Genomic DNA, 10,954 nt, shown 5'->3' with positions numbered 1-10,954 from the left:
TTTTGAATAAATGTTTTTATTGCGGTATAATCTGATTGTATTTTGAAATAATCGAATTTACAGTAATTTAACTTACAGATTTTTGAGATCACATTCACTGCATTGAGTAAAAAAAGATCTACAATTTACTCTCAGGAATAGAAGGGGGCCTTGAATATCATTATCTTCTGTTTAGTGCAAAAGATGTAAAAATGATATGTATGTTAAGTGCCAAGGTTTTCTCTAAAATGGGCCCGCTGTAAAAGTCAGTGGCGTGCCAGTTCGATTCAACAAATATTTAATTAGCGCTTGTGATTTCCAAGGAACTGTGTTGGGTGCTGAGAGGAAGCAAAGATGAAAAGCATCAATCAGCTGGAGGGAGACAAGACGTGAACCCAGTAACTGGTCTGCAAAGCAGAATGGGGCATCATAACGTAGGAAAGGTAAATCACAGGGAGAACCTGGTGGAGCTCAAATAATTTAAATTTTCCTGCCTACGTTTTTGTCTTTTTCTTCTTTTTAAAAGGAAATATTTTAGATTCCTTTTCACGTGTGCCAGGTGGTTGCGGAGAATCTGCGACCCTGTGAAATCTCCCCTATTCCCTGTTCTTCCTTTGCTCCCATATTCCATGAGCTCCTCTGCCGCCAGTACTGGAATGGCATGTATTGTGTGGGTGGTGAAACGATGGAAAGTTATTTTTGTTTTAATTATGAGAACTGTTTTATGGAGGGAGGAGGAGAGGCAGATCGGAGACAGACGCTTCAGCGGGGATGCTCCGAGGAGGCGTTACTAAGGTTACTAGAAAGAGGACGGCAGGTGATATACAGGCAGGATTTTTTTCTAAAACAAAATATTTTCAAACGGGCGTGGGCGTAGTGCGAGCAGTACCACACGACATTAAAAGCTGCGCTCGCGAGGGGAAGGAGGCCGAGGGAAAAAACTAACGGTTGCGACTGTAGAAAGTAGATAGCCTTTGCCTACTCTCCCGGCCTTAGTTGCCGCTGCCTTTGTTTCCCGGGGCTGTTCTGGCTGTAGCACGAGGTCGGCGCGCCCGAGGACGGTGTCATTTAAGTGTGACACGCGGCCGAGCCGGGCCGGAAGCGGCGCCCAATAGGGACCCGTAGAAAGAGGCGGGGAGCGGGCGGCGGCGGCCTTAGCTGCGGGGAGGCTGCGCGGCCGGGGCGAACCGGACTGGCCCTGCAGCGGCTCGCTCAGGCCGTGCGTAGTCGCTGCAGCCACCGGGAGAGGGGAAGCGACTCCCGCGGGCGTACTTGGCAGAGCAGGGAGGAACGAAGGGGTGTGTGATAAGGGCCTTGAGTGTAGAAGGACCTCCAGAATTGTTCCTCATATGCTACTCGTTGATTATCTTTTGGTTGTTTTTTTGGTTCTAGAGAACACCCGGCGTCTGCCGTCTCGAATTTCTCTCGGCCCTTGTCATTTGATTCGTTACCCGAAGTGAGTGAGAGCTTTTCAGTGCAACCACTGATTTGAGATGAGTATGGGATGGATGAAGCCGCCAGAGGGGGGAAAATGGGAGAGGGGGAGCAACGGTAGGAGGTGGTGTCGCGGGCTGTGGGGTCAAGATGACATTAATAATAGTCAACATTTACAGGATTTTACCATAGTAGACTCTGTTCTAAAACTCTTTATATGCTGTACCACATTTAACGTACAGTCCTATGAGATAGGAGACCGGTGCTCTTATTAGCCGCGTTTCATAGAAGGGGGAAAGAGGGAACTGAGGCTCAGAGAGGTTAAGGAACATGCAGAACAAAAGACAAATGAAAAGTTCAGAGCCAGGATTTGCACTCTGGTAGGTTGATGCCAGAAATACATCTCTAAGCTTCACACAATGGTTGACCCTCATCAAGATGTTTGGAAAACGAGGACATAAAGGGTGAGAAGTTGCTGAGATGTGGTAAGACAGCTGGAGCAAGGAGTTGACATGATAAAGGGTGGGAGATCCAGGTGATGACAGATGTTAAGGGAGGATAGAGTTGGAACTGTGGCCTTCTACCCTTTACCTCCAACCTTGGCTAACACCTTCCTCTTTAGAATTTTGTGGGACAGAGAAGAAAGGTTTTCACCCACACACCTAAGTTTGAAAATGGAATCATAAAAATTCACAAATATGTAAGATTTAAGGTTTACTTGATGTAGACACCTTATTTAGCAGATGAAGCCCAAAGAGATAAAGTAATTTATTCAAGGTAGCCAGGACTAGAAAGGTATCTTGTCTTAGGTCCAGTGCAATAAAGTTTAGGGAGTTCTTTCCTTTTTGTCCTGCTGCACTTGTAATAGTGAATATTAAAGTTTAAAAATTTCGATATGTCATTTGACCTGGACTAATTCCTTGTAGCCGTATGAATTGAGTATGACCTCAAAAGTCAAATAATCCACTGATTCCCCATTAATGTGTGTTCCAAATTCAATGTAATGCTGAAACCAGAGGCTTCTTCAAGTACAATTGAGTGACAATTGAGATCTTCCTGGATTTCTAAGAACTTCAGTTAAAAAATGAATTGGAACAAAATAAAGTTTACTAGACCAAAGGGCAAGGTTGTTTACTTTGAAGAAACTAGGAAATCTCAACATATGTTGTAAAAAGGCAAGTTTTAATGAACTGATAGTGTACTCTTCACAGAGTAAGTCTAACGGAATATAATAATCAGGGCAGCATATTCCATAAAGGCAAATTGGAGTAGTTGAAATCCTGGGCTTAAGAGTCAAGTAGATCAGCTTAGCCACTTATTTGCTCTGTGACTGATTTACTTAACTTTGTCTTTGATTTCTTCATCTGTAAAGTGGAGATCATAGTTCCTAATTTATGGAATTAGAAGCAGTGTTTGTTAAGGACCTACCATAATGTCTGGAACAAAGTTGGTGATAAATACACTGAATCAGGTGAAGCATCGCTGAATCTTGTGTGCGGTCACATGGCAGGTTCTATAAAAAGAACCTCGTTTTCAGTGAAGAGGTCAAAGAGTAGCTTCCCTGGTTGGCTTAATAGTAATTAAGGTGGAAAATGTTGATTGATTCATTTTCTGAAGGGTAAGTCTGTTACTTCAAAGTGAATGAAAATTTTAGTTGGCTGGTGAACAGTGATATGCCCACCATGATCCTTTACAGTTACTACAGCTTTTAAAGATAACTCATTTTTGAACTGTTTCCTGAACTATGAGCAATTTAGGTTCTAGGTAACTGACTTTATAGTTCTTTACAGATGCATGGTCATGGGGGCTATGACTCTGATTTTAGTGATGATGAACACTGTGGTGAATCTAACAAAAGGAAAAAAAGGTAAGTAATTTTTTATTGATCTGTGTTTCAGATCCTTTCCAGGTTGAGATGACGTATAAATAATACTCAAAGTTTCTGGATTATGTTTACATGGGAAGACAATGATGCTCTACTCAATGAATTTTTGTTCATTAAACTATAATGAATTGACTCGAGAATTTGAGAACAGTTATGTGAAAAATAAGAAAATGATGTTTATGCTGTGAAGAGATTTATGGAAGTGGAGGTGGGGGAAAAAGGAGACCAAACAAAACTTAGATTTCTCTGTTGCATCTATTTTTCATGCAACTGTTAAGGTCTTTTTACTTGTGAATGTCATAGCTAAGTACAGGCTTAGTTGGAGGTCCCTTTGCAAGTACTTGACCTCAAAATGAAGTTCATGTGGAGGGTGAGACTGTGCAGTTTTATGGTTTTGTGAATGAGCAGACTAAGTGTTTAAAGGAAGGAGCTCATGGAAGTTTTTATTGAATTGGAAGGGACAAGAACTGTCAGCAAATAAAGCCTATGCTTTATGAGGACTCTGCATCCGGTGATATTGCTGTGTTTAGGTGCATTGTTTTCAGCTTTCAGTGGTTAGAAATTGATTTCAACTGTTAACTTAGAAGTGATTGACTGATCTATATTAACCAAACTTATAAAAGTTGTTTTACTATTTCACACCGAGAGCAATATGTAAGGCATACTGAATGGAACCGAACATTTTTGTTGGGTTCAGTATTCATGGGTGACCAAAAGAATAGAAATGATTATAACAAATTATGTTGTATGGTTCTTTATGTTTTTAAGATTTTTCACTTAAAAGTATTACTTTGTAAGAATAGAACTTGAGCAAATCTAGCTGAATAGTCTGTACTCTTCAGTTATATCTATCTTTATAACTAGGGCTGATCATCTGTAGTCTATATCATTTATAATCAACCCTTATTCTTTTTTATATTATTGGTTACCAAAAGCATCAGTATCTCTACAAACAGGAAAATTGTGGCGCAAAATTAAGTAACTTAATCTCATTTGAGATTAAGATGGTGGAAAAAAAAAAAAGATAGTGAATGACAGAGCCCAAATTTGGATCCACGAATGTAGGTGGTCTAACATCAGAACCCATGCATTTGTTTGTTTCACCTTCTCCATTTTCTAGTATTAAATAAAGCTAAGATATTAATTAAGTGATTTAAGGAGACCTAAAATGTCTCATTAAAAATCAGTGAGTCATTTTTAAGTTTAGACTTGAAATTTTAAAACATGTTCCAATTAGGAAAATAAAAAGAAACAAGAAACACCCTTTAAGAAAAATGAACTCTTTTAATAATTTTTCTTCTTCATAAACCAGGACAGTTGAAGATGATTTACTGCTCAAAAAGCCATTTCAGAAAGAAAAACATGGAAAGGTGGCCCATAAACAAGTTGCCGCAGAATTGCTGGATAGGTGTGTACTTCAGTGTAAATGTCCTTTTTTGGTTTAAGATGTTTTTGTAAACTCAGGGACTTGGGGGATTTAATTGTATTAATTAGAATATAGAAATTTGAATTTGCTTAAAATTTGTCTTAACAGGGAAGAAGCAAAAAATAGAAGGTTTCATCTGATAGCTATGGATGCTGTATCCTTTTTATACTTCTAGATTTTTATAACAAATAGAATATTTCTAAATCTACTTTTCTATTTCATAAAATCTTGTGAAGTCAGATAGACCTATATTATGTTTTTAAAGGTAAATGTTTATTGATGTGCAATCTTGTCATTTATACTTTTGAGTACAGTTCTCTTTTATTGATACATAAGAAAGATTTAGAGACAAAAATAAAACGTATTAGTAATGATCTATAAATAAGTTTATAAAATAGTCCATGAACTTGCAAATATTTTTCCAACCTGTTTTTGTCTGGCTCTCAAAATTTCTCATTTTAATACTGTTCTTATCTTTAATCTCATTTTAACTCTTATTCTCTTACTACCTGGTTCTTGGCTATGGAAGGCCTGGACTGTCCTCAGGCCTGTAGTTGCTTCAACTCTAAGGCATGACTTGGGGCTGTCTTTAAGCTCTTTCTTGCTTCCCTATTATAGTCATGTCTCACCTCAACTTTTTGGTAAAACTGTGGCTTATTACACTAACTGCTACCACTATCCATCCATACTACTGTTTGGAATATTGGGAGAATGAAAGAGAGGTCAAGCAAGACCTGAAGTATTTCTGGATGTTTATTACTATGGGCAGGATTAAGAGGAGACCATGGCAATTAGATACATCCCCTATCTATTGACGTCTCTTTCACTTTGTTATCATTCCTAATCCTTTTCTATAAGTTATAGAAATCCTCTTATCACCGATTTATTTATTCCTCTTATCTTCTAATCCAATATCTCAGCTTTCCCATGGATTTATTCTCATCTGCCACTTGTTCCTTTAACATTTCGGCATCTATTGTGCCTTCGGTGACACCACTCTTTTGGGGGTATTGGGGCATCTAGTTACAGCCTGGTAAGAGTGAAAGTGTAGGTCCCCTTTCTGGCATTGGTGGAGGTGGGGCCACAGTTATTTCTAGAATTTTTGGCTGGAGTAGAGTAAGCGTTGTCTAAAGTTATCTGTCTTGTTAGATTTCCTCTCTCTTGGTTATTCAGAGAGAACAGGCTTTTGTTGGGACTTTCCTTGTCTGTGCTTGTTGACATTTCCAGGTTGCCAGCTTCTTCACTTCCAATTCTGAGTTCATGAGGCAAAAAGAAAACCTGGGGAACTTACCGCCGTGTCAAACCATGGGTCTTGAACTCCCTAGCTATTAATGGATTCTCCTCCTCACTTTTAGAGTCTTTTTATATTTGTTTTAGATATAATTTCCAAGGTTTTTAGTTGTTCTTAATGAGAAAAATAGGGAGAAGCACAACTTTGCTCCATCTTCCTGGAAGCAAAGTCCCACTCAGCACCTGTTTTTATAAATAAAGTTTTATTGGCACATACCTGTGTTCTTTCATTGAGGTGTTATCTGTGCTTATTTTCATGCTAAAATGGCAGAGCCAAACAGTTGTGACAAAGACACGTTTACAGGTGACAAAGAGACCATTTATAGAAAAAATTTGAAATAGACCAAAAGCTGGAAAACCCAAATCTCTGGATGTCTGGATTTTCTCTTTTTTCTTTTCTGGAAGGTTAACTGCTTTATTGCCAGCATCATATTCTGATTCAATATTCTATCAGAACACATTGTAATGAATAAGGTCATTATTTATCTTTGATATAATAGGATGTAGCCAGACAGTATTATGGATGAGGTTAATTTTATTTGCATACTCGGCTCTGGAGAAAATACCTTTGAACTTTTTAAAACAGGTAAAACGGTCATATATCTTGTTGTATTGTGTTAAAAATAAACATGACTGAATTCTTTAAGTATTAAAAGAAATATAAAAAAATAACATTGTTTTTCAAAGCTTAATGTTAGGATTTAATATTACAAAAGTTGTATCTTCTATTTTAGAGGCTTTGTCATTACTGGAATAACTAGATCTTATAAGAGTTAAATTGTATTCCATATCTTTAATTTTGGACACTATAATTTATTTTTCATAGTATTATGTTAAATATTGATGTGAGGCTGTATGTATTTCAGCAATAGGGACAAGAAGTTTTCCTTCTTCCCAGTTGGAGATAATATTTTATCACAAGAGTAGTATATGCTTGAAAAATGTTCAAAACAATATAAACAGTATTCAGTAGAAAGTGAAATCCTTCTACACTACAGTGTTGACTCTTAACAGTTTAATATTTACCCTTTCAGATATTTTTAATTCATAAACATAATATAGTATGTATTTACATATTTAAAAAACTAAGTAGATTCACACTGTTTGTCTCTACTTACTAGTATGTCATGGACACAGAACAACTCCTGAACAAATAAAATCCTTAATTTTTTGCATTTCAGTATCAAAGGCATACAAAGTTTGTAAATGACTATATTTTGTACTATGGTGGCAAAAAAGAAGACTTCAGGCGATTGGGGTAAGTGTCATGAAGTTTACATAGAATGGGAGGAAGATACGGATGTCTTTAAAGACCCACAGCTACTGTGTCTTCTGATTCTGTCATTCTCTCCTGCTCTCCATTCCAGTTTCCTTATCATATCCTGAAATGGAGAGGCTATCCATAACTTTTGGCTAAGTAGCTCATCATGAAGCCCATTATCTGGCAACAGGCCTCAGGTAGCCTGCAGAGCCAGGTCTGCCTCAAGCAGTAACAGGATATGTGAGGAATACTCCAATGCCTGATTATGCAGTAATTTTTTTTTTTTTTTTTTTTGGTAAGGATTTTTGAGATCATTAACTTTTTAGACCTCAGTGTTTGGGATTGCTTTTTAAAAGGTAGCGCAAACAGGAAAAGAAACAAAAACAAAAAGCAACTCCTCCCTGTAGTTGAGGCTCTTCTATCAGAGCCTCTTCATGGTGTGTGTGTTTTTTTCTCTGACTTAATAATTTTCTGAGTTTGATAAAGCCCTAAAAAACTTTGTATTATCTCATCTACCTCAAATTTATCTCCCCTCTCACTTTAGTCTGTATTCCCCAACAATCCCTTGTTCTACCCCCAAACTGTTAACACCTTTTTTTTTAAGTTTATTTCTTTATTTATTTTGAAAGAGAGAGTGGGGGAGGAGCAGAAAGAGAAAGAGAGAAAGGAGAGAAAGAAAGCCAAGCAGGCTCTGCACTGTCAGCACAGAGCCTGACACAGGGCTCAGTCTCACGAACCGTGAGATCATGATCTGAGCCAAAATCAAGAATTGAATGCTTAACTGACTGAGCCACCCAGACACCCCCAAATTGTTAGCATCTTAAAAATATTATCCCCTTTCTTCTGGTCTGCTGTAACTCACTCTTTCTAGGAAGCTATAGTAAAATGAGGTATGGAAAACTCTTCCATTTTTTAAATTTGATCTCTGTGGCATGGTGTTACTGACGTCTTAGATTCTAAAACTTACTTTCACTCATTTTTCCGTATCCACTTAGTGTTTATTTAGATTTCTCAAACTATCTTTGGTAATTTAGCACCATTTGTATAATTGAAACCAGTACTAGAGACGGATAAATGCCTTATTCCTTTAACTTGTTTGTGTAGCAGCCCTCTTTATCAGTGTCTTTTGAAAATACTGAAATCCTTTTTATAAGTTTATGAACATATATACATATTCACACATAAAACTGTATCTTCATGTATTTATACTCAGCTGTTAAAAAATCTCACAGAACTGTTTAACCTCCTAAATTTGACAAATTTTGTGTTTATATTAAGTTGAAATAGTTTTATTTTCCAGGGAAAATGACAAGACAGACATGGATGTTATACGAGAAAATCATAGATTCCTATGGAATGAGGAGGATGAAATGGACATGAATTGGTAATTTTTGCCACCCAACACATAATACATAAACTGCTTTAGTCCTGTCTCTCCTGCTTCCTGTTTTCTTATCCTGTCACCTGTCCAGGTCATTCAGCCCCTGTGTGGAGGAGTTCTGAGTGGAAGACATAAAAACATGCCTTGGAGTAGTATTAAGTTTGCTTTGGTTCTTTTGCTAATTTTTAGCCGTTTTTACTGACTTGTCATTGCTTGACTTTGAAAATATAGTTTATTGCATTTTTAGTGTATTGTTTGTTGTTCCATAATGTGCTTCTTTTTAAATTTTTAAAATATCTTGGGAAAAAGTAATACCTGAAAGTAATACCTGAAATGCAAACATAACAAAAGACAAAAAGTGAGGAGTAAGGCTCCCCTTCTCTGACTGGCAGCCTTGCAGTTGCCCTCCCTGAGAGAGCCACTATAAATAGTTAATATTCAGGTATTCTATGCACATGTAAGGAATAGGCCTCTTTTAAAACATTAATATTTATATCATATGTGTTATTTATTGACATTGCTTCCAAGTAGTAAGCTGTGGTTGAATTTCTAAATGCAAAAGATTTATATATTTTTATGGATCTAGGGAGAAGAAACTTGCAAAGAAATACTATGATAAATTATTCAAGGAATACTGCATAGCAGATCTCAGTAGATACAAAGAAAATAAGGTATGCCTTCCAAGTATTTATAGAAGGTTCTTATTTAAGTACAGTATTATTATTATTATTATTATTATTATCATCATCATGCCCCACATTATTCTTTTAAAGGTGCTAATTCAAGTCTAGGTTGAATTAGTCCTGCATCTATGAAGAGTCATTTGGACCGTTTAACCTCTACAGCTATGAAATTTACAAAGGGTCTCTTAGTCAAGGGTTTCTTAGTCAACCTTTGTGACCTGAGGCATGAATAGTCTAAGATTAAACACAAGTGGCTACTGGATCCTGTTTCATCCTGACTCTGGCCTAGAGCCTCTACTGATTATAATGAATGATTTGACACTGCAGAATGATGTCTTGTCTCACAGATGATGTTTGAAATTGATAGACTTTTTTTTTTTCAAATAAATTACCATCTGTAAAGAGGCAGATGCACATCTTCTTTTATATAAATGTCTATTCTAGTAGAATTAAATCTTACCAGTGCTAATTAGTAATGGCAGATTTCTGTTCTCACTGCATCTTACTCTAGTTGATATTAAAGTGATTTTTATTCCTATCTCAAATTTCACATTTGTAACTAGAGAAGGTGACCCAGGAACAGATGATGTCAGTTTGAAATGGGTTGGTGGGGGGTGGGGGGGAGGGAATGTTGCATAAATCTGTATGTTTTGGCTAGTGTGCATTTGTATTAAGAAAGATAATCTATTTAAAAAGTTGTTTTAGATTTATTTCTTATACGAATTTCTTTTTCATTTAAATAATTAAATCTCAGAATCATGATTGGTTCAATTTTTTTTTCAGTAGTGGCTTTAATATGTGAGTTGCTTCACAGTATTCTTATAGGTAACAGTATCTGTTTTTACAAACCCTTGTTTTTTTTTTACAAACCCTGTTTACAAACCCATGCATGTCATATATCCCAAAGATTTCCCCAGTTTCTTAGGAACTAGCTCTCCTGTCTGTACTAGTTCTTGATCACATTAAATCCAAAAGGCATCACAGCAATTGGAGTTACTCAACTGCAAGTTGAGTATGAAATATAAATCTTTCTAAAAGCACATAATAAAGCAGCTTTTTCAATGCTGACTCATCTGTTGATTGTTTTTCAGTATTTATTAAGGACTGGGCAAGGTGTTGTGGATTAAAATGTGACTGCCGTTCAAAAAAACCTATAGTAATAATTGAGGGAAGAAAGTGTATATAAATCAATGTTAAATATTTGTATTCTCCATTTAAAAAACACAGTATATTACTAGAAATCATGCTTGAAAGAGGATAATCTTGAAATAAATTATATTTTCCTATTAGAACATGATGAGTAGTTAGATATGAGGGTAAATCCAAGTAAGAAATCAGAAATAGGAAATCTGGAGGGAGACAGATGTGTTGTTTTTTTTTAAAGACTTAATTTTTTAGGGGCAGTTTTAAGTTTACAGCAAAATAAAGGGGGAAGGTACAGAGATTTCCCATATACCCCTCACCCCATACACAGGGAGATCTTTTCTAGGAGGAAAGATGACTTTTTTTGGCATACCACATTTGAGGTTCTGGAAAATGTTAAAAGAGTAGTGCCTTTGAGTTCCTTACTAGGATGCATTTTCTCATAGTTTTATTTATACAAAGACAGTGTTTT

At 36.6% G+C, this 10,954-nt stretch overlaps 1 protein-coding gene across 4 annotated transcripts in view; it reads left to right on the top strand.

Annotated features, from left to right (window-relative positions):
* The first annotated feature begins 397 nt into the window (after positions 1–397).
* Positions 398–10,954, top strand: part of LOC131493102 (protein FRA10AC1) — a 37,666-nt gene continuing 27,109 nt past the window's right edge. Inside the window, exons 1-8 of one of the 4 annotated variants that reach the window (XM_058697206.1) lie at positions 398–422; positions 1,372–1,435; positions 3,204–3,280; positions 4,611–4,706; positions 4,833–4,878; positions 7,196–7,272; positions 8,576–8,659; positions 9,243–9,327. In XM_058697206.1, the coding sequence (XP_058553189.1) occupies positions 3,204–3,280; positions 4,611–4,706; positions 4,833–4,878; positions 7,196–7,272; positions 8,576–8,659; positions 9,243–9,327 (465 nt within the window). In that variant the 5' untranslated portion in view covers positions 398–422; positions 1,372–1,435. Of the gene's footprint in view, positions 423–1,090; positions 1,278–1,371; positions 1,436–3,203; positions 3,281–4,610; positions 4,707–4,832; positions 4,879–7,195; positions 7,273–8,575; positions 8,660–9,242; positions 9,328–10,954 lie in introns of those variants that run through there. The other 3 variants (XM_058697205.1, XM_058697207.1, XM_058697204.1) reach the window with 3 other exon arrangements.

This window comes from Neofelis nebulosa, chromosome 13 (genome assembly GCF_028018385.1).
Source record: "Neofelis nebulosa isolate mNeoNeb1 chromosome 13, mNeoNeb1.pri, whole genome shotgun sequence".
Lineage (NCBI taxonomy): Eukaryota > Metazoa > Chordata > Mammalia > Carnivora > Felidae > Neofelis > Neofelis nebulosa.
The sequence above is the reverse complement of the archived record's forward strand: the minus strand, read 5'-3'. Positions and strand labels throughout refer to the sequence as shown.